We start from the raw sequence: 23,798 nt of genomic DNA on the forward strand, positions 1-23,798 counted from the left end.
TCCACAAGATAAAAGCATAGCAGGGTATTTGCACTTTCTCACAGTCCAAGTTCAGGAGAATTATTATTTGTATCAATCACTGACGTTGCAAAACTATTTTTGAGGAATGTGCCCTACACACCCGAATGTGTGTACCTTCATTTTTAAGAAGAGTAGAAAGAAAAACTCCTACTGGATATATCTGAGTGTAGCACAACTTAAGGAAGTCTGGATGGAAAGCTGCAAATCTGCCAAACCAACCTCTTCCAGGGAAAGTTGGGGAGCTCACTATGAAGAATTCAAATAGTTCAGACTCTGGCTTTAATATTCTGATCCAGTTGGTGTGCAAACTGAAGCAGGACAAAATACTATATTTGGGGCCCATCAGATGGGTTATCAGATGAAATGCTATCAGGAAAATTGCCATATCAAATGCAACATCCCAGGGAATAAAATCAATCTGTGAAATGACTGAAGTACAGCATCAGAACAGACACACAGATCGATGGAGGAGAAATACCAGAAATCCCTCAGATTAGAGCTGCAAATTTAAACAGATTAAAACCTCTAAATCCTAATCCTCCCATCCCCTTATACAGTTAGCACACATTAGAAACAAAGCAAAACTTTGGATAGCTCAGGGTTTGAGGGGTTTTTTTGTATTTAGAAGCTGTTACTATTTCCATAATTTTTGAGTTCATACTGTAACATTATTGGACATGACATAAATGAGTTTATGCTTTGGGACTCCTCTATTACCTGAATTCTGCCAGTGAACAAATTCTAAAGGCCACTTGAAACAGGTTTTCTGTGTTCTGACTTGAAATGATATTTTTTTTGGTCTACATCTCTTTATTTTTTACTTGAGGTTACTGACTTACAAAGTAGTAAAATACCTATATATAGTAAAAATACAGACATTTTAAATAAAAATAGACTTCTGATAGGATTATTTTCTTGCCATTTGAAGGAAAGAAGCTTTAAATTAATGTGGAAAACATGACCCCACTAGAGGTAAATTTGACTGACTTCTGTAGGACCGCAATTTCACCCTTAAAAGTCAGGCACTTGAAAATTACAAATAACTAACACCCATAAGTGGGTTAAAATTGAAAAAACACTGGGAGAGGTTCGAGTCCAGGGATAAGCATCTAATTTGATTTTGATCAGCAAGAGAGGAAGGAGAGCTGCACATCAGCTCTGGGAGTGTTCAACCACGAAATAAGAGCTGAGACAACCATTAAGGTCACTTTAGTTTTGTTTAAAGTGAAAGCTTCAGAGCCCCAATATGTCACCAGACTGCTCCAAAATAATGGCAAATCTCTCCCAGTGCCCAATCTTTCAGCCCTGCCAGCACTCAGAATTTAACAACACTGAAATGGGGAAAGAGAATACCGTCACCTTGTCATTCTGAAAGGGACCTATAATCCAAACCCTTCAAGTGGGTTCACAGAGAAGCAGCAACCCCACTAAAACAGGAGGCGAGCTCAGCTGGAAAAAAACCAAAATAAAATACGTTTTGTCATCCCGCAAAGTGAAATACGAAATGGCACATTCCACATCTCCTGCAACACTTAGTCATTTCTTTTGGAATTGTCAGTAATTTATACTGCTTATTTCCAGCTCTGCCTGCAGCCTTACAGCCTCCCACGGGGATTGTGGCAGGTCCCAAGCCCGGCGGGGTCAGGCTGGGTTAACTCTGCTGTGTAAGACCAGCTGCTACATTTCTACCCTGCATTTCAAAGGCAGGTAAAGCATTCCACAGTTTTATGAAGTCTTAGGAATAAGTCAGGCACCAGAAGATTATCCTCAGCACTGTCTGTAGGATTCAAACACATTCATTCTTTTGTTAATCTATTTATGACTTTGTGGAATCAACACATGGCCACCACACTAAACACAGCATTTCTGTTTGCTTGTAACCAAAGTCTCCTTATCAGGACTGAATGATTAAATTACTTCTACAGAATAAATAGGTTTCCAGTGAAAGCAAATAGATTTTGAAAGTTGCAACCACACAACTACATATTTGGGCTCAAAAGTCAACCATCAGCTAATGAAATGCACCACCAAACATAAATCCTGCAAAGGGCTGTGGAGGATCCCAGTTTGGAGAAAGCAAGCCAAGCCACTGAGCTCATCATTCCTCTTCCAAAGTAGAACACATACCTACACATTTGCAGATTTGGGAACTCTAAGCATTATGGCTACATATCTAACAACACTGACAGTTCACCTATTTGTTACAGTTACAGAATTTCATAATGAATTTATGAATTATCAGTTTTCTTTATTTTAAAGCCCTTCGAAAGGAAGGCATTCCCCTCACCTCCTTCCCAAAGCTAGCTTTTTCAGTTTTTTTAGTTTTCATATTTACTCACATCAGAAAAAAGCACCAGGCAGGAGCAAATATGGATAAGCAGACACATTATTTGAAGAGACTGCAGCAAGGAACGTGCTTGTAAAACTTCAGCTGATGTCACAGATTGCTCTGCCTTAACACACACAAGAATCATCAGCAAAATTCTCAGAAGACAATTGAATAGAAAGATAATTTGTACTCAGTTGGCTGATAAAACCAACAGAAAAGAAAGGTTACGAGTTTCTTTTACTTCCAAGGGTGAGGAGCCTGATTGCTTGGACAGAATACTGGGATCTGCAGAAATTCTGCTGGTCACACTGGGGCTGAGCACAAATGTAAAAATAAGCACTCATTAAAATTATGGAGACAAACAGAACTCCCCTGGGGAGAATGGAAATATGAGGGACTTTTGTCCCTGTGGTTACACAAAGTGGAAGGATGGCCCCAACTCCAGCAAATCCTCCAGAAAAATGGACTTCAAGAGGCAGTGATTTGCCTCACACTTAATTTTCTCAAGCTCTCAGGGAAACTGCTTTGACACGTGAGTGATCAGATAAACAGAAACTATGGTTTTCCAGGAAGAAGATAAGAGAGCCCTGGTGGGGAGTTATTAAGAATTTCTGAAATATGCTGAAACAGTATCTTCAATCTGAACATGATAAAGCTTTATCAGGGTGAACACCTCACAACTTCATTATAAACAACCATTTGTTTGAAGCTTCAGGCAAGGTATCAAACATCCCATACCCGTGCTGTCTGCTCAGTACTTCTGGCTACAGAAATTAGTTAACATCATATTGACTTAATCGAAATAATACAATTTAATTCCATGGTATTTTACATAATAATGGGCTGGCTACAGTTTTTCTGAGACAGAGCATGACATTTGCAAACTAAATTAATTTTTGTAGCACCTATAAACTGGTGAACACTTAATATGAAACATTAACCTTGGGTTGCAAACAGATCTTTCACATAATGCAACTTGCTCTATGCAATACCTTTATTCCCTGCATTAAATGAGTATAGCTGCTTGATGTTAGTGTTTATCCTTTGTGCAGTGTTCCAAGAGGCTCTGTTCAATTTATTTTCAGGGCAGACAAAATTACACTTGTTAATGATCTCCCATCTAACAGAAAAATTAATGTCTTTAGCTTTAAACTTGCTGGAAAGATTGTACTGCTCTGGTGGCTGCACATCAATTCCCAGGAATCCAAACTCTGACTAATCTGGTATCTATAAATGACCTCCCCGGGAATCCAACCTGTTCCAAAACATGAGAAGCATTCAAACAAATACCAACAAACTTTGGAGAGAGACACATCTCAGAAAAGAACCTTGTCCTTTTGATTAGGGATAAATGAGTTAAAAAATATGATAGTGCAGCCTACAGTCCACTGCAGAGAGAGCTGTGCTTGGGCTTAGCCTCAGAACTTAAGTGATATAAATTCCATCTTCCAGAGTATAAAGAAATGCTCCTGTAAGGTTATAGAAGCAGAAATGTCACTATTCCCTTATTATAATATTTTGAGATCTATTGTAATAGATTTTAAAATCACTACACTTAAAAGAGAGTATGGCAGGTAAGCCTTCCAGTTCATGTTAGAAGATTTGTGTTATTAGATTCCTCAAATCAGAAAAGTATTCAAACCATTACTTGCTTCAGAGATATAATTATAATGGTCATTTAAATAAGTAAAGTGTTATGGTAGAAACAAGCAATAAAGAGTAGCTGCATCTTCATCTCCTTTCTCCTCTCTTGAACTGGGAGTAGGGATTTTCCTTGATGTTCCAAGCCAGTTTTTCAAAACTCTCTTTTTTTTTTTGGAAGTTGTGATTAGGAAGCTTAAACAAATGCTCACAATTGTAAGTTGGACTGACTACTAGAGAAATTAGGACTCTAAAGCAGTCTCTACATTTCTGCCCAGGTTGTGGAATTTTGCAGCACTGGCTCATTCTTCAAGTCCTGTTATCCCAGAGTGCAGGAATTCCTGGGCAGGAATATAGACCAGCTTTTAGTGTGCTGGTTTAAGATGAAAACCAGACTGGCCACATCAGCATCAGTTTGGATAAAATAGCTCCGTGCTGCTACGAGTTCTTGACTAGAAATATTTGGTAGCAAACTCACAGGACTTGGCCAATGGAAGAGGATATAAAAGATATCCATTAAAAGAGAGGGAGAAAGGTTAACACCAGAAAAATGCAGAAAGGAAAGAGGATGGACGAGAGATGATAGAATGAAGAAAGAGTAAAGAAAATAAAAAGAGAGAGAAGTGCAAAATAAAAAAGGTGTTGCAGAGTTAATTGGAAGAGACACAGGAAGATAAACCAAGAGAACAAGAAGAGATGGAGAAGGGCAAGGAACCCAAAAGCAAAACCACAATGTGAATCTGAGGATCAGCTGTTAGACATCAGGGGGAGAGTGTGGACCATTTTCACAGGCCAGAGGCAAGAGTGAATTCCTTTAGGCAGCACAGCTGGGGAGAAGGTGTTTGCCCAGATCCAGGCATTTTGAAGGAAGGGCCACGTGGATGTGTCTGCCCAGGGCCCACAGAGCCTGTGCACAAGTGCAAAAAACATCCCAGCCTGTCAGGCTGACAGATGCTCTGGGGGGGAAGAGTTCTGCAAAGCTTTTTCAGCAGCAGAGTTTGCAGCCATTGCAATGACACATGGCTCCATCGTGATTTTCCATCCCAATGGAGGCAAAAGAAAACAAAAAAAAGAGAAAGCTAAGGCAAACTCTCCCCTTCACTGGACAAGTGAGTCAGGTATAAAAATATTCCCAAGCAAATGCCAGCTTTTTAGTTCATCTTTACATCAAACAATGACAGCTGTTTGCATGACTCAGACAGATGATTCAGCTGGTGTCCCCTCAGCTCACTCTGGAAAGGAGGGAAGGAGAGAAGCAGTTTATTTTTAAGTATGCTTTACTAGCAACATTTTTATGAGAAATCCTTTACAAGGCTTTCTTTCCTTGAGAGCTGAGGTCTTACTTAAAATCAGCTGCAGAGATAAATAAGAGTAGATGGCTTCCAGGGAATCTGGAGACAAAGCAGGAAGCCTTAAAGAACAGAAAGGAGATATTTTGAAAATCCAAGATACTTTCATTCTACAAAAATCTCCTTATCAAGGACATGAACCAAAATATTTTATAACTAAATTTTAGAGGAAGCACATCAACTATCCCTCTGTTGTTGATGAATATTTCAAATCTAGGATTTCAAATGTCAGTACTGAGTTTCAAAGGGAGAGAGCACTGCCTGAAGGATAATCTATACAAGTAACAGCCCTTTCAGAAACACCAACATAACCTTCCATGAAGCAGGAAGATATTCTGTCTGGTTTACAGGGACACAGCTTAAGGCTAAAATGGTCATAAAATGGGTAAAAGTCCGAAAACTGGTCACCAGAAGGAAAAATAAAGGGCAATTAATTGTTTTTACTTTCTCTAGACACCTAAAAATGGAGACAGGAAACATCCATTTTTCCATCCTCAAAGACTCTTTTCAGCTCTAGTATCACATTAAAATTCAGAACTCCAGAAATCACAAAAGTTTGGCCTCTGTTATCACAGTCTATTATTTCCATGGAAGAGTTCAACACACTGTAAGGCATTCCCACAAATCCCAGCTCACTGCAAAGTACAGCAGAGGAACAGATGGAATATCAGTTATTTCTGAATGGAAACTGTAACAATATCACAGAATCATAGAATATGTCTACTCCAGCTGACAGCAAGGACAAAGGTAACAAAAGCTGCTTGCTCTGCTCCTGAAAACATCTCTGATGACAAAAAACTCTTAGAGAACAAGGTAAATGTATTCTAGAGATGGCATCTCTACAAAATGTGCATGAAGAGTCCTGAAACATTTCTGTGGAAAATGCTACAGATTTTTCAATGAGAATAAACAGTAAAACTTACCCAAACAGGTTTATATTTAAGTATAAAGCTCTGCATCTTAGACAATAGCCTGAATAATTGTGAATAAGTGTGTGAATAATCTTCATGCAAACAATCTGCCAGAGACAGTTTTAGTCTGGGTTGGTTGGGTTTTTTAACCCCAGGGTTTTTTTTACCCTCAGAACCTCAGCAGTAGAGACATTAGTGCTTCATATATATATATATATATATATAGTGCTAAAATACTCAGAAAATGGCAGTGGATCCTTTCCACTCACATCTCAAGCACATCAGGATTCCTCTTCCAGGGCTGTCATCCCAGTTAATGCAGAAATCCCAGTGCTCTCTTGGGATCAAATTGTCACAAGTGCCAGAGGATTTCGTGGCCTCTCCCACTTCCCCTGGCCAGTCATCAATGCTCTCCCAGCACCAATCCAGGAGCCTGGCCAGGGGCACAGGGAGAAAAGCAGTGTCACTTGGATATTCTTTTAAGCACTGGCTGGTAGTTTGCCATTTCATTTGTTGGGTGACACAGGCCAGACTTTTGGTCTGGCATTTCCTTATTGCTTTTATTATCCAAATTACAGTGACAGCTCCTACTGCTTCACTTTTGGGAATTTATTCTGAAATTCTGAAGCATGATCTAAGGTCTATCTCTGCAAAACAGACTTATTTTTCTTATACTCAGCAGGGTACAAACAAGACTGGAGAGATTAAAACCCCATATATTTTGCTTTGCTTTTCAGAAAGTCAAAGCTGAAAATAAAAATAAAACCAATTATGTAACAGAAATGATGAGGCTGGAATGAAGGAGCAGCTATTCCCATAGCACTCCAGCTTTTGCTATTTCCATACTGTATTCATGGGAAAGCAAAACATAAAAGAAGTGCCCTTAACTAAGCACAGAATTGAAACCAGTGCCAGATTTACAAGGAGTGAGGAACTGGAAGACATGGATGAAAGGCCAGGTAGGCTGTGTTCTATGCAGGAATATAAAGAAGGTCACTTACTGTCCCCTGCCCATGTGGTCCCTGGGTACAAGCCCAGGAAAAGGGATTTGCAGTGCTCAGAAATGGTATGTAAAGGAGGGGGAAGGAGCAAGAGCTGTTTGACCACAGCAGGGTGCAAATCTTCCATGCTTTGACTTAACAATGCATTGACCTTGTTAGAAAGCTCAGGAAGGCAGCAGTTCCCCCAAATCAGGAATTCACCCTATAAACAGTGTTTTGGAACAAAAATGGGCCACAACTTTCATTCTCCCAAGGCAGCAAATGGAAATTTGCTATGTGAAATTCCTTTTTATTTTCCCTCCTGTCACTCCTCCAAATCATTAACAATAACTTTTTACTTTACAAATTTACAAATAATTGTTTACTCCCTGTCACTGGATTTCATTGGTTTTCTACAGCCCCACACCAAGCATATTTTTCATGTTCTACTGCTGAGCAGAGCCACTTAATGATCTTTTTAAACACAAAAGCCAGATCTCCCACCCTGTACCTTCCTGAGGTACATCCCCCACGCTTTCTCAAACTACCCCCAGCCAGTGATCATGGAATCTCCCACTAGTGCTGGGAGAATGGATTAGGTGGCCTTCATTTCTTCCTCAGCTTTTTGCCCAGTCCCAAGTTACAGCCTAAGCTGGAAGGAACAATTCCCAGCTCAGCAGGCAGTGGGAAGCCCTGTCATTACAGGGAACACTCTGTAATTCCTCAGCCTTTCAAGGCAGTTGAAATTTGAAGCTGCACAGCTGCAGTAACCTCAGATCCTGGGTGACACGTTATTTTATCTGTTCCACACTTCCAGCAATTAAGAAACATCTTCTGAAACTGTGAACACACAACCAAGAGCCACTGATCTGGTTTTCAGCAACCACTATGAGAAAAGACATCCTAAAAATTCACTGACAGCTTCAGAGATGAGGGAGAGAGTGGAATTCTACTGGGCAAAGTTCCTATGACTCATGAAACAAGCTCAGGCAGTTAAAATAGCTAAATAATTTTTGGAAATTCTTGATGAAGGAAGTCTTTCTGACAAGCCTAAAACAGCTTGGGCTTAGTTCTGTTATGGGGCAACTGAAATTATATTGCTTTTGTAGCTCTTGCAGCTGAATGCTAAGATGGCTGGAATGGTGCTGCCCAAGAACATGATGGTTGTGACTGTTTTGATCATCTCTAAACTGAAAATACCTCATTTGATACTAAATTGAAAATTTCTAACCCAGTCGACTGGCTTAGAAAAGGCTATTTCTGAACCATTTATGAGGTCTGCAGAAGGAAAGGGACCCAGGGAAAGTCAAACCCCACAGTGACACAGTTGCTTTAATTTAATTCTACTACTGACAACATTAATTGGTGATAAAGATTAACTATTTGTACTCTAAGATTTGTATTGGTCAGCAGCCCTTGCACAATGACAGCCCTCACTGGACCAGCTTCTGCATGAGCAACACAGAGAAGTGTTTCCATCCCAAGAAGTTTACAACCTAAATACATTCAAGAATTTAAAAATTCCCCATCAACTGAACTGAGTAAAACACTAACAATTCATTTAATCTTGGCAATGCAGAAACTGGTGCAGTTGGAAAATTAATTTTTCCATACTGGAAAAATTTTGACTCAGTTTTACATGAAAATTGAAAATGAAAAATTTAGAAATGTTTAGGCAAGCACAAACCTACAGGTTTATTCTGTGAATTCCTTACTGTGAGGAGATACAGGGAGTTCACGATGCAAAAAGAAAACACAGTTCACAATATATTTAAATTTATAGTTCAGCATTTGGAGAAAAATAGGAGCTATCAAAGACCATTTCACTGGCTATTACAGATATCCTGCAAGATATTACATACATAGAGGGAATGGCACCACTGTTTCCACAGAAATATTTTATGTCTGCATCCACAGAGTCTGCAGGGAGAAAGTGATACAGTTTCACAGAGAAAGAGAATATCCAATTCACTCTGACTTGAAGGTAAATACAGGTCATCTCCCAGAGCTAAACATCTCAACGTGGGGTCATTTATCTTTTTTTTTAAGAATAGATAAAAGAAAAAAAAGAAAATGTGATCTTGACCAGATTGGATGGTTGCAATAATCCATTCAGCTCCTTTGGGACAGACAACACCATATTTCTACTTTATCGATGAAAAACATATTCAGCTTATTTTTCTCTTCAGCAACCTTCTCCTTGCTCTTTGTTCCTTAGAATCAAATATTTGTAGGTTTTGAATTTGGAACATGGAATCACTAACTAATCAATCAGCCTTTCCACCCCAGATCTCCTCACTCTGGACATTCCCCCACCCGAACCCCAATGATTGTGCCTGTAGGGCTCCCACTGCCTTCTGAAAACATTACATGGAGCAGAAGAAACCACTCTTGTTTTGCCCTCTGGCTTTCTATGTGAAACAAGTGTCCTGGTGAAATGCTGACAAAATCCTCTCATGTTTTCCAGCTTTGAAAAACTGTAGCACGATGGTAATGTTGGAAGCACACAAGCAAAATATAGAGGGTTTTTTTGGGTTTGTTTTGTTGGTTTGTTCTTTTTTTTTGTTTTACTTACTGCAGTTTGAGCAGAGAACTGAATTGTTCCCTTCTGTGCAGAAACAGGACGGGGGAACAGGGAAATCTTATGGACATTTTGCTATATTGCCCCTAGATATGAAACCACACATAAGAGGTTTCAGCTGTGCAGGACAGTAAATGTTGAAATTCCTCCTTGGGCAGCACAAGACTTGAGCATCAAGGAGATGTTTCATAAGTTTGGATGTTTTCCATGCTTTATATATATCCTACACACAAAATTACACCAACTGTTATAAATCCTTTTCCTACTTTACTGCTGCACCACTGTGTTAGAGCACAGAGCAAACTCCTTCCCAAATAAGCTCGCAGCAGCTCACGATCACTCCATGGATTCTCTGTTTTAAACCAAGCTTTAGCCATCTGTTCCTCTGCTAATTATGAATGCTACAGATATCCCCAACTACATTGCAGGGGAAAAAAGTGATTAAAGTGCCTGTATTCTTTCTACAGAGCATCTCTGTGGTTTATCTCACATTAAAAGCAACACCACCCCCACCCAGCACCCAACACACGAGTCCCACAGCAGGAAGACCACAGAAGTGCCCATGTTTAGAGCTCCTCAGCTGGCAATAAGCCAGTGGTGACTGCCTAGAGTCCAAAATGGCTTGTGTACACTCAGCAAGACAAGCTTTACAGCTGTGCCCAGAGTCACCCACACCAGGGTGGGTGGGGCTCACCAGGAGCTTTGCTCACAAGAGCTGCTCCTGCCCAGGTCAGGGTCAGCCAGGTCCTGCTCAGCACACAACTCATTTTCAGTTGTATCCTCACTAAATCCTTCCTGTTCTCCTCTCCCCCTGACCTTAACACCATCAGCAGCCTGGAATTTTGGAGCCCTCTCTAACGGAGTGGAACACAGTTTTCCTTGTCTGCCTCCTTCCCATTCTGTGTTTATAGATTCCTTACCTAGATTCCTACACACACAAACACACATCACATTCTTTGTTTCCTCTTTCTGCCGGGCATTTTCCATGAGGAGAAGCTACTGGGCCTCAGGAAAGATTGTTTCAGCCATGATTTCTTACATAATGGAGCATGTCTCCATTTCAGCCACGACTCCTCTATCTGCATCCACTAAATTATGCAGCAGTCATTTGCCTATGACACAGATTGGGGCTTTTAAATGGTTTTTGGTATCAGGTTTTTTGGTTTGTTTTTAATTTCCTTGCACCTATAGTTTCTCCTTTTAAAGAAAAACTGAAGAAAACACGTTTATTCTCTCATTGCTCTTTCAGTAACTCCTCATTTCAGGGGAGCTTCAGCTTTAAAATCAGCCATGCCCTAAGGCTTGATCTCAGTATCTGATTTTATATACACATATCTCCTTAGTGAGTTCAAATTTTATAGACAACCTTGCATCATTCTGGATGGAACACACCAACTGCACCATTCCTGATATATCAGGAATGGTTTTGCCATGATGGGGCAGGTTTCAAAATTGCTTCCTGTTTGCAGCTTCTTTCTTTGCTAATGGAAACTGCAGCACAAGCCACATCTGTCTGTGCTTGTACTGCCCTGCTGTGATGGAATATTGCTTATTCTTGATTCCCTAGGGCCAGATTCTGCCATTGAAATGTGGATGGAAGTACCCCAACAGAAACTAATGCTAAGTTTGTGCAGTTATTCAAAAAAAAATACTGATAGCAAAATATGGCCCATAAGAAGTTGCTTGGATTTTTTTTTTCCCTTTATGTACAGGGATAGGTCTATTTGTGATGCCATATGTTGCTTTACAAATGGAAGTTTCAATATATTTTAATATGGTTCTAAAATTGTTTATATTAGCTTTTCATGGGTGCTCAGAAATTGTTGTTCTATATCCATTAAAGTTTCTTGTACTTGTGTTCAGTCTTCTTTTCTCTTTTACAGGGCATTGCATTGCACCTGGATGGGAAATGCTGGCTCACAATCTCCAAGAGCACTGTTTCCAGGGGAAAAGGATTACCTTTCATCTCAGGTTATAAGAAGTTCATTACAACTCCCAAAATCTTTGCTTTGCCAGGCATTTTAACATTTATTCAGATAAGACAGAAAGCACTTCTTCATGAGAAGAGCAAAGGCTTTATAAAAAGGAGACTAGATATAAAAATAGATATCTGTGTCACGGAAGGATCATCATTTCAGTCCATCTTGCCTCATATTCCAGTGAAAATAAACCCTTAAGTGTCCCGTTATACCCAACTTAACTTTGTTATATAAGCATGAAGAGACTAATAAATCCAGGCCACTGATCTGAATCACCCTCACTTCATTATGAGCAAAGATATCTGGTTTACCAGCTTCCCTCATGCTGCACAACTGCAGTTCTGCACACAGCTGACAGAATGCAGTATTTTTCCAGTTTATATTTATTCTAATTAAATGTGGCAGGATTTCCTTCTGGATGCTGCTGTCCTGAGTGAACCATAATGTGGAGATTCATGGTTGTGTTTAAGGAATAAGGCAGCCAGTTCTGTATTTAAACCACTGATTATCCCATGCTTACAGATATCCCTGCTGAATGCAGCACTCTGGCATTCCTTTATGGGAAACAATTTCTTTTTTAGACATACAAAACAAGTTTTAAAATGATCAGTGGATTTAAAAACCCTAAGAGTCATAAGTTTCACTAGATGTAGTTTAACTTAAAAATAAAGCAGATACAGGGAACCTGCTTTGCCTAATATCTCTGTTTCAACAGGAAATACCTAGTCCCCTTCCAACATGATATCAAACTAGAAAATCTTTACCTAGCATCAAATAAATAATGAATAGCATAGCCAGCACAAAAAGGATTTCCTGACTTCAGTTAGGAAAAACTGAATAAAATTTATCCCCTATATACCTTGAGTGAAGTTAATGTTATCCCCCAGGAAATGAATCTGAGCCAATAACACTGCTGTCAGACATGGAAACACATATCCATGGGAAGAACAGACCTGTTCAGCCTTGTCTGGATTCCAGCACAGAGGAGAACTGTCCTGGGACGTATGATATCAATTTGGGTGTTAGATCTGCCACTGACTTGATGGATAACTCTGAACTCGCTCTATCCTCTGCTCCCACATCTGTCTAATGTAGATATACCTCCCTGAGCACGGCGGGATCAGGACTGGACAGCTCCTGGAGGCACGGCTGGATCCCCGAGTGGATTCAGCACCGGACAGCTCCGGGCAGGGCATGGCTGGATCCCCGAGAGGATCCAGGAGAGGATCCAGGACTGGACAGCTCCGGGCAGGCACAGTCAGACCCCTCATCTCCATCCCCGGACAGCTCCGGGCAGGCACAGTCAGACCCCTCATCTCCATCCCTGGACAGCTCCGGGCAGGCACAGTCAGACCCCTCATCTCCATCCCCGGACAGCTCCGGGCAGGCACAGTCAGACCCCTCATCTCCATCCCCGGACAGCTCCGGGCAGGCACAGCCGGACCCCTCATCTCCATCCCCGGACAGCTCCGGGCAGGCACAGTCAGACCCCTCATCTCCATCCCCGGACAGCTCCGGGCAGGCACAGTCAGACCCCTCATCTCCATCCCCGGACAGCTCCGGGCAGGCACAGTCAGACCCCTCATCTCCATCCCTGGACAGCTCCGGGCAGGCACACTCAGACCCCTCATCTCCATCATAACATTTCTGGTTATCCCCCAAGAAATCTCAGCATCAGAATCACGTTTGGAGCTGGAAGGGACCCCCGAGGATCATCGAGTCCAACTCTCAAGTGAACAGCCCACCCAGGGATCAAACCCACGGCCCTGGTGTCAGCAGCCAGGCAGTTCTGAACTCTCTAAAACTGATTTTTATGAATATTTACCAGTTGCAATCAGATTCTACCAAGAACCTTAACAACTCGAAATGAAACATCAGTGTTTCTGTTCACAGAAACACTATTCTAAAACCAACATTTTGCACTCCCTTGGAGAAACAATTCAGCTTCATTTCTTCTTAACCCTGCAATTATAATTTTCAGCCTCTCTCCTACACTATTCACTAAAATTTAAGCATCCCCCCCTCTGTTCCAGTGATTGCAGCTCCTCTACCTTTCTACCTTGATCTTTTGTTCAGCTTCAAGTTCTCTAACTGCTACAACTTGAAGAGAAAGTCAGAAAGGACAATATACAAACACTAGGAAACAGTGCTGAAATAAATTTCTGAACCGACAACAGAACACAAGGAAGGAAGGATGAAGACAAATCTCCAAGCTAAAAAAACCATATAAAAATTATGCTGTGCAATTTCAAATGAAACTGTATACACAGCTGAATTTCCTGATTAGACAATTTCAAAGCATAGACAGACAAGTATCACTGCCTCTATCAATCCCAGTGTTAGCCAGAATTCAGCTCTAAGCCATGATATATTGAAACCTTTTTCAAAAACCAATCTGAATATAGTTACTCTAAGAGTAATTTTTAATAAAGTATTTTTCTATCTACCCGGGAGAAAGCAATCAGTGAAGTGAATTTATGACACAAAGTTCATTAAGAGGACAGCGAAGATCGCAGAATTAATTGATGCCCCCGTGTACCTATTTAATGAGAATGATTTTCTGTTACCCTGGATTACAAACCAAGCCATAGAAGTGACAGATAAAGACCAATCTACTCCCTGCCAAAGCCTCTATTCAGCAGCTTAGCAATTTATCTGTAAACTGAATTTTGAATCATATCTTAGCCTTGAAACTCATTAGACATTAGATGTTCAGTCCAAATCTGTAATTCAATTTTCAGCTGCCAACCTGCACCAGCAAATCCCCCAGTGCCAAGTGCTGGAGTTATCCACCTGATCTCAGACTACTCACTTGAGCTGAGACTTGGTAACTTAGCAGCAAAAAAGCCCTACTTAAAGCTGGAAGAGTGAAGTGTTGGAAGTACAGAAAATCACACTGGAGGCAGCAGCATCACCTTAACTGTGCTCTGTTTCAACTCCACTTTCTTTTTTTTTTTTTTTGGTTGGAAATGATAAAATGTATACTTTGTAGACTGTGGGTGTTTGATTTTCAGATAGTTTGATTCCTCCAGGGACTTCAAGGGAGCTTCTTCTATTTATGCTGGCCAGACAGCTGATCTTTCAGTGTTTTCCAATTCCACAGTGTCCTTCAAAAGCCAAAGAGAACTGTTTAATCCAACATGTACAGTTGTTCTTTGTCTAAGAGAACAGAAAGATGAGGAACACAAGAATCAAATTCAGGCCTCACTAAAGTCTGTGAGAATTTGGTCATGAACTTCAATACAACCAAGACTTCACCCCAGCTCCTTTGGGTAAATCTCATTTTTGGTTACATAAGGAAAGAAATAATCAAACAGTCTTTGAATAAACTGATGTTATCTTAAAGAAAAAAGTTTTCATATCCTAGATGTAATATTTGAGCTTCGTTTTCCTCATGAAGTCCTACCTGTTGGAAAAGCAGCTCAGCTGCTCCACCCCAGACAATCATGGATTTTATCCTCAAAAAACTGATAAAGATGCACTGACTGGAATTACACACCTCTAGCCTTGTGGTTAAAATCATTCATATAAAGAAAAGAGTTAAAATATTTGAGACCAAAAAAACAAAACAAAAAGGCAATAATCTCCCTGATGATCAAAATGAGGGGTCATAACTAGGCTTTAACTTAAACTTTTGGCCCTTGAGAATAATGAACCGGTTTTTCTCCACCCTAATCCTGGACAATTTACCTGAAATAAAACTGGTACCCTTTGTCCATGGATACCTGAGCCTGAGACAGCTGTTACACCACCAGACATCAGAACTCAGCCTCCTAGGACGACTTTCAATTCCATTTTATATTACACTGACATGGCTTGATGTGATGTGTGGCTCATTTGTGAGTTTTTTCCTTTTATGACAGTGAATTTCCCATGAATCTGACAAAATTACAATTTAAATTTGGATTAAAACAAACCCCTATAGGAAAAAAAATCCTACTGGGGGGGACAGGACAGGGACAAGCAGTAGAATACAAGAATGGTTGCTCTAAAAATGCATAAAACATGTTAGTGAAAACTGTGAATCCACAGAATTTCATGGCAGGGATATGGTTTGTGAGTGCAGTCTACAGAACACTTCTGTAAGTGAGGAAACTATTAAAGTTATCATTTGAAACATATCATACAGAAACTCACACCCTAGTTTGGGACTGACCTACTTAACTTTAGAGTCTTAGGTAATTCCAAGGGAAGCTGAATAAGTGTCAGTTAATTACAAAAAGCTGGCTCTCCGTACCTTGCAAGCTAATTATTCTGACATAAATGCCATTATTTTCCCCCTTTTCCACTGCAGAAAGCAAGTGTCAAATTTGAGAAGGGGTTTTTCAGTAAGCATATCTCTCCTGCTTGTAAGAAGCTGATTATGCACTACATTTGCACAGATTCAGTCTCATGTGTTGCTGTTCTTTTAAATTTCATGCAAGTACCTCTCAGCTGTATTTTTTGATCACATTTATATTCCAGTCCTGTCCCTCTGTTGAGTTAGAATTGCTGGAAGAGAACCTATGTCTAAGATAGACTTATAAATCACATTTTGACTCTGTTGTACTTCAGATCCACGGGAATAACACACACACCCAGTGTTCACCTTCAATTAAAGCTCAAGGTGGGCTTGGAATGAAAATCTCCAGGGAAGGCAGCCTGAGGTGTCTGTGTCCTGTCACATAACCCAGACACTTCCTTCACTGGTACAGCCATGATTTAGCCATCAGCTTTTCTCCAAGTGTACTGTCACCTTCCTTAGGACTACAGACAATCAGCAGGGCCTGAATGGTTTCTCCAGGAATATATGGATTGGATGTACCAACAACTGCATCACAGGAAAACTTGTGCCTGCATTTTAGGTGAAGAAAGTAGAAAAAGTGATGTTCTGCTAATAAACTGCTGGCAGAAAAATGCTTCATTCTGCCTGTAGATCTAAATAGAAAGTAGAAAAAAGAAAGTGCAATTTCAAAATAAGTAGCTTCCCCTTCTGGTGGACTGGGGATAAGTTGAAATTGGAGAAGTCCTTGGCAGTGAGATGCCACTGAAGGGTGGATCTGCCAGAGAAGGGGCAGCAGAAAGAACCCAGGCTACAGAAATGACCTGGGAGCTCAAAACCCCCAAAGGATGAGGGAATACTTGGGTGTCACAGCTCAGGTTCCACCCCATGTATGGACAGGGAGCAAGACAACCTCCAGTGAGGGGCTTTAAACCTCATGACACGTGTGACACAAAAATCCAAGGCCTTTAGATCCCCCAAATCCAGGTTCTTTTATGACAGTTTACTACAGCATAATTATTTTTTGTTAACATACAAGCTACATATTGAAAATGAAGTGCTCATTAAGATAACTTTTAAAACATACCTGTGGGTGGAGTAATAACCTTATCCCTAAAGTCAGAAATAAGGTTATTTTTGTCACCAATTATCTACTTGGCTTTTTATCTCAACTTCACTCAATGCAGGTTTTGCTGCCCTTTTTTCTGTAAATATTCTGAAGCAGATCTACTCTTACACAATTACCCTGTGTGGGGTAAACTAATAGACCATATTGTTTTCAAACAGGCTCTTTTTTTCCTATGAAGCTGGAAGGCTTTTGGATCACCAACTCCACAAAAATTTGTCTTTCTTGAATTTAACTGATCAGAAGTGCTCACAATATTCATAATTAAGTATTCGCTCCTACACATTGTACATTTTTATTTCATCAACAGAACCAGAAATCTTTCATTTTCTGCCTTCCTAGAATATATTTGCTCTCCTCAGAGCAGCATTACTTTTGTAACTTAGATAACTCTGCAAATCAATGGAAGTACACAGGTTTTCCCTCTCATCCATTTCAAGCTGAGCTGCTGGGACCCAGAATAAATTTGTGTTAGCTCTCAATTCCATGACCTTCCACTTTGTACTTTTAAATTTCATTTCATTTCTATTACTTGAGTTCCCAAGGTCTTCCAGTTCTGCCTGCTTGGTATTCCAGCCCTTCTCAGCACTGCTCATGTTTTCCAGCTCCCTGCTATCAAGTTTCACTACCACACTTCTAATTTGGGGTTAAACAAATCAGAGAAAGGTAAGTGCCAACAAGGGGGAAGAAGTGTGAAGAGCCAACCCAAAGGACAAAAACTCATCAGTGGCAAAGCTGGAACAAAATAAAATCCTCCAGTTCCTAATCCTGTATTTGCTTTGTCACCTCTGATCAGGTGTGAGGAGGAATTTGCAGGCTCAGAAAGGGGATGTATATTAATAACTAACAAAATTGGAGGGGATGGTAGTCTCTGACCAATCTGGGAAATCTAACATCTAATCTACTTATAACCATCAGCAGCACAAACAGTTATATATAAATATATATAACTATTTATCCAGCAAGTGTGAGCAACATTTACACACAGATGCTGACATTTCCTGCCTTGCTTCTTAGGCATGCACAGCCTCAAAGCATCTCCAGGCATAAAAATGCAGGGGGTTTTAACATGATAGCCTGAACTGAAACTCTGTAAGCAATAAACTTTTGAGAAACAGCTTAGTTAATGCTCAGAACGTGGGCTGGCAGCCTGCCATGCATAAACAGGCACTGAAACCACAGCTCATGCCAAGCTTTCAACTCCATGGAAATTCCTTGTGTGGTTTATACTGGATCCTCTTAGTTCATTTGACTTTTTGCTTCCCTTTTGCAGTTTAATCCGTGGCTAGTTGAACTTATTACCTTTTTTATATGTAAGCATTAATAATGTAATAGACATAAGTCCAAGTAGAAGTAATAGAATTAGTCTGTTCATATAATTTTGATTAAAGGCAGATCTAACACTAAAAGGACACTTATTCTGTGCCAAGACTTTATGAACATGACATGCTGCAGTGTTACAATAACATGTGTGGCTATTTGCATAAAAATAAATGTTTCTAAGACTTATAAAAATTCACTCCACATTCAGCTGCCAAATCTGCTCTGAAGGTTTTACTCCTTTGGCTCCTCTCAAGCCAAAAGATCCCTCCCAACAGATTTGATCCAAAGATTGAGGCCTCCATATTTAGGTTCCTGATATCAAAAGGTCTAATTTGACTCTCATCTCTCTCATATCTGTTTTTCCAAGCCTCAAATCTGCACAAGGGAAATAGTTGCAGGTCCTTCCTGGAGACTGTCCTTAGCTTATTTTTTTTTCTTTCTCTAGTAATAATTCCATTGATTTAATTTTTACTTTTAGAAACTTACTAATCAGTAACTTAAATATGGACCAAGTCACATTCAATATATGGATTAGGTGTATAATAAATTTCATATTACCACAGATCCTGAGCTCTGTCCTTTCTTATTTACAGCTTCAACACGCAGTTGTGAGGAAGACAAATATTATTATCCCCAGCTATAAAATGGAACTTAAGACAGAGCTAAGATTTTGTCATTTGCCACATAGAAAGTCCATGACAGACAAGCAAGAAGGGATGGAAGACAGACTGGAATATCAGGTTTAGATTGCACTGAAAGCTTATTAATACAACAGACATTACACCATTAGTGATGCTGGGCAGATGTACAATATACAAGATTTTCAACAGCAAGTGTTTCACAACAGATCAGTCACATGGGTCTTACTATTTATTATAAGCTCTGCTTGTTTTTAAAAATGGAGGACTTGAAAAAATCAGCAAATTGTGTTCAAATCGTGTGAAAAGATTGTTTTAAACAGATCCCTGGAGGCCTTTGGGAAATGATGACAGGTCTCCATTTCACACTGTTAAACTTAGTCAGATTTAGAAATTTAGCCTGATTATGTGGCTCTAATGCAGCCTGAGGGGGGATTTCTGTGCTCTCTTTTCACAGACTGTAATGACTTCTGGGCCAATAAGTGCAACTACCACGCTGCCTTTGCCCAAAAGAAATATGGGTCACAGTAAAAAAATCAATCAATAGCTGTCCTCTCAAATCAGGCCATATTGGCCCATAGCTCAATAAGGCTGACCTACCAATTGATTTTAACAAGAATAACTGAAAAAGTTGAGAGAAATTCAATTTAAAATTTTATATTCCATTACATATCACCTGTAAAAAACCCCTACCCAGTCCTGCAACATTATGCCAGATGTATGTGCACATCTGGGGGTGCAGATGTTTGTGCTGACACACAAGAGTTTAAAGTGGCCACACCCAAACCCATCAAATCTTAGCCCCACACCTTCAGTTTTTCTCCCACTGTGCAGAAGGGCACAGTTATGTCAATATTTGTGTAAATATATTTATGTAATGTGTGGAAATTCAGAAAGCAACTGAAGGTAATCATGGTAATTGCTGCAACCTGAGTTACAAGGTATGAAGCTTCTGCCCTGCAGTAGCTGTAGTGTCAGACCCAAGAAGGTTTGAAATGAAACACTTCTCTGCTCCCTCCTCCTGTGCAAAGCCCACATCAAGAACCTCATCCAGTCACGATGTGTGTAAAGCTACAGTTTGGGAAGGAGGGCAAAAAGGGAAGAGAATTTTCCTGCAAGTCAACAATTATGCTTGAAATGCTGGTCGACTCCACACCCAGCACTTAATACTGTTATGGTGCATCTCCCCAACATCTTAAGAGATGTTTTAACAAATATTTTAACAACCTGTCACCAACACAGCACAAAGCAAGGACCAGATTTCTTCTAACAACAGCTCTGCATGAGAGAAGGGCTGTCTCTGCCATACCTGCTATGTTGGCAGCAATTCTACCAATGGACACAGAACCCCTCACACAAGATTATGATCCAGTAAATCATTTTGGTTGAAGACACATTATTAAGAGCTTAACTACATATGCAAGCTTTTTATATTTTCTTTTTGGAAAAAGCTTAGTAGGAGATGATTAGTAGTCTCTGTTAATTTGCCCCATAAAAGGTTTCATGAATAATCACATGCATTTGTAACATTCTAGTTTTGAAGCAATTAAATTAAACCATTAAGACAGCTGGATAGAAAGATAGCTAAACTTTGCATGAACTTTATACTATTTCCTTTTCTTGGTAGGTTTTTATTTTCCATAAAATGATTCTTCCTATAAAAGAGAGTTTTGGGGCTTTATGCAGGTTTTTAACATTTTCAGAAAGTCTAGAAAAGCATTCTCAGTTGTGACACCTTAAAACATGAGATATTCTTTGTAAACATCTTCCAGAGAAAGAAGAATAATTTCTCTGAAAGGGGATAAGAAGTTTCAAGGACTCCAGGTTTAAAAAAAAAGGAAGAGGGGAGCAGAAAATGTAAAAGTAACATAAAGAGGGAAGCAGAAAACGTAAAAATTACATAAAAATAGTTAAAAACTTTAAGCTGTGGGATTAATACAAGGCCTCCATTTGGAAGGAGACTGTTGAAAGATGTCCCTTGCTATAAATCTGTCTCTAGTTAAAAGTGTTTCCAGATGAATTTTTCAGTCCTTCATTTCATTTATCACTTTCAAATGCTGCTGAATTCTCACATGAAATTGGATTCAGAAATTACCAAGTGAAATCCTTAACTTGAGTTCCCCAGGAGACTAAACCAGATATTGGCAAAGATTCCCTTGGAAGTATGGTAAAAATGCAGGCATACACATTAACTGTAGAATCCCCTTTTCCAGACACCTATTACAGGAGAACTGCACAGTCCCAGGAGGTGGATGTGTCATCACAGGGACTTCACAGGAATATACACCCTGAGAGAGCTGTGGATACCATTGCTAAGGCCATACTTTGTCACACTGAGATTCAGAGCAGCATTTCTAAGACACAGAGATGACCACAACCACAGCAGAATGTAGAGAGCATAAGCAAGGCAGAGACCCATTGCATTTAACTTTAATACTTTTACTTTCTCCTCAAAAAGTCAGATATGGTGTTAAGATCACAGAGACAGAAGCAGAGCATCAAAGTGTGACTTGTTAATATACCATAAATGGCCAGGTATTGCTAAACAAACAAATCCTTACAGAGTAGTACCATCAGAACTGCCAGCTCTACTCTTCCCTTTCCTGGAGTCACACTGAGCTCATAAACATTACCTTGCCCATAAACAATGCATTTCCCTTTCTGCCATCATTGACATAATACATATGACTGTATTCAAACAAGAGGAAGTCAAGATTTAATTTTAATGTCATAACACATCTTGAAGTCACCCCTATTTTCCAGACTGAAAAAGAAAACCCCAAGCCAAAGCATTGCTTCCTCCAACCCTATACCAGCCTCGAAGATCTCCACAAGCAGAAATGACAATAAAAACTGCAGGCAAAAAAAGCTTCACTGTTTACCACCTTGTGGCTTGAACTGGTAAGTATTCCTTTCTTATACACACACACCCCCCATTCCATCCTTTTGCAGTTAATCAGCCTTTAAGCATCAAGCACAGAAACTTCACTCAAAGTTCCTCCCCAGAGGAAAATTGAAGACCCTAAGCTCACAGTGAGACTGACACAGAGCCCAAGCTGCCCCAGTCGATGGGGTGATCAGGGATGCCAGGACTGCCTGTCCAGCTCCCAAACAGCTCTGAACATCCTTCACACAAGCAGCAACCGGTTGCCCAAAGCTGCATCTCTCTTCTACCCGCAGCTTCCCAAAACCAGCAGGAAGGATGCAACGGAACGAACAAGAAGTATGCGGCAAAGGGAGAAGTACTTACATCCCTGAATTTGTTCCAGTACTTGTCCTTATCGTACTGCGAGACGGTGCTCAGCCATTTGTCGTTGTCCAGGAAATTGCCATGATTGCTGTTACTCGTGATGATTTCAGGATGCCGGCTCTCCGCTTGCAGGAAGCACCAGGCAGCGATCAGCAGCACCCCCGACATCTGCAAGGAGAGGAGAGGAGCGGGGATGAGCGGAGGGGAGCGGAGAGGGGCGGCGGCTTCCCGGGCAGGGAAGTTTAGAGGGGACCCAAGTTGGGGCCAGTCGCCCCCCACGGTCCTCGCCAACTTCTGGCTGCGGAGCTGCCGCGTCCGCCGAGACCCCGCCGCGCCCGCCCAGCGCGGAGGGGCGGGGAACGGCGTCAGTAACAATCATAATAATAACAATAATAAAAACAGAAATTGACCGGGTCCCTGGGGCCGGGCGGGGACCAGCCCGGCGGTACGGAGCCGCAGCCAAGCCCAGCCAGCGCTGGCTCCGCGAAGTTTGGCTGCCAGGGCGAGAGGAAGCCCCTACCTCGGGCAGCGCCGCCGGCCGGGGCTCCCGGCACCGCGCGCTGCTGCTGCTCCTTCTGCTCCTCCTCCGCTGCCGCCGCTCCGCTGTGCGGTGCCGCTGCTCGGCGGCGGTCCCGGAGCCGCTGTCCCCGCTGTCTGTGGCCGCTGTCCCCGCTGTCTGTGCCCGCTGTCCCCGCTCTGTGTCCCCGCTGTCCCCTCTCCCTCCCCTCTCCCTGTTCCCGCTCTCTCTCCCCTCGCCGCCGCCTCCCGCCGGGTCCGCGCGTGCGGGTGCGCGCGGGGCGGGTGCGGCCGGGCTCTGGCGCCCCCTGCCGGCCGAGCGGGGCCGGGCAGCCCGGGGAGGGGCCGGGAGGGGCGGGATGGAGAGTGGGAGTGAGAGTGAGGGGTGAGGGGATGAGGATGATGCCTTAAGACCCTTTCAGTTTTCTTGACTTTGCTAATTTTATAAGCTTTATATGTAATTATGGTAGAAGTAGATTTTAGAAGCAGCTATATTGTATTCCTCACCCTTTAGCACCCTTTAGTTTACGCATTCCCCAACCCTCTTACCCCATTCCATGTACCCCATATCAATCCTACTCCTGAATTCAGCAGAAATGTTTAGTCTCTTGTCAAGGCAAGGCCTATGCTGTTTGGGGAACACTCATATCTTGGCCTGAACAACAGAACAGAGTCAAGAACTAGGTGACCGTGTACCCTTTGTGCTCTGAGGATGATGAGAATGATGAAGTGGGTGGTCCCAAAACGTCCCCAGACCCAATTCTAAGGGGGTGGGCCTGGGGTGAACCTGAGCAAAGGCTACTGGATGGATGCACTTGGGATTGGACAGATAGTATTATAAAATGTTACATCTCAGGCACAGCGTGCGCGCGTCTTGTAACATCTATTGCCTT

General features: G+C 41.3%; 1 protein-coding gene across 1 annotated transcript in view; it reads right to left on the reverse strand.

The window, feature by feature from the left end:
• The window catches only part of SPOCK1 (SPARC (osteonectin), cwcv and kazal like domains proteoglycan 1), a 265,809-nt gene extending 242,760 nt beyond the window's left edge, over positions 1-23,049 (reverse strand). The window contains exons 1-2 of the mRNA XM_064672155.1: positions 22,910-23,049; positions 22,390-22,557 (exon numbers count right to left, since the gene is read on the reverse strand). Of these exons, the coding sequence (XP_064528225.1) occupies positions 22,390-22,557 (168 nt within the window). The 5' untranslated portion in view covers positions 22,910-23,049. The remainder of the gene's footprint in view (positions 1-22,389; positions 22,558-22,909) is intronic.
• Between the last annotated feature and the right edge of the window lie 749 nt (positions 23,050-23,798).

Source organism: Pseudopipra pipra, chromosome 15 (assembly GCF_036250125.1).
Source record: "Pseudopipra pipra isolate bDixPip1 chromosome 15, bDixPip1.hap1, whole genome shotgun sequence".
NCBI lineage: Eukaryota > Metazoa > Chordata > Aves > Passeriformes > Pipridae > Pseudopipra > Pseudopipra pipra.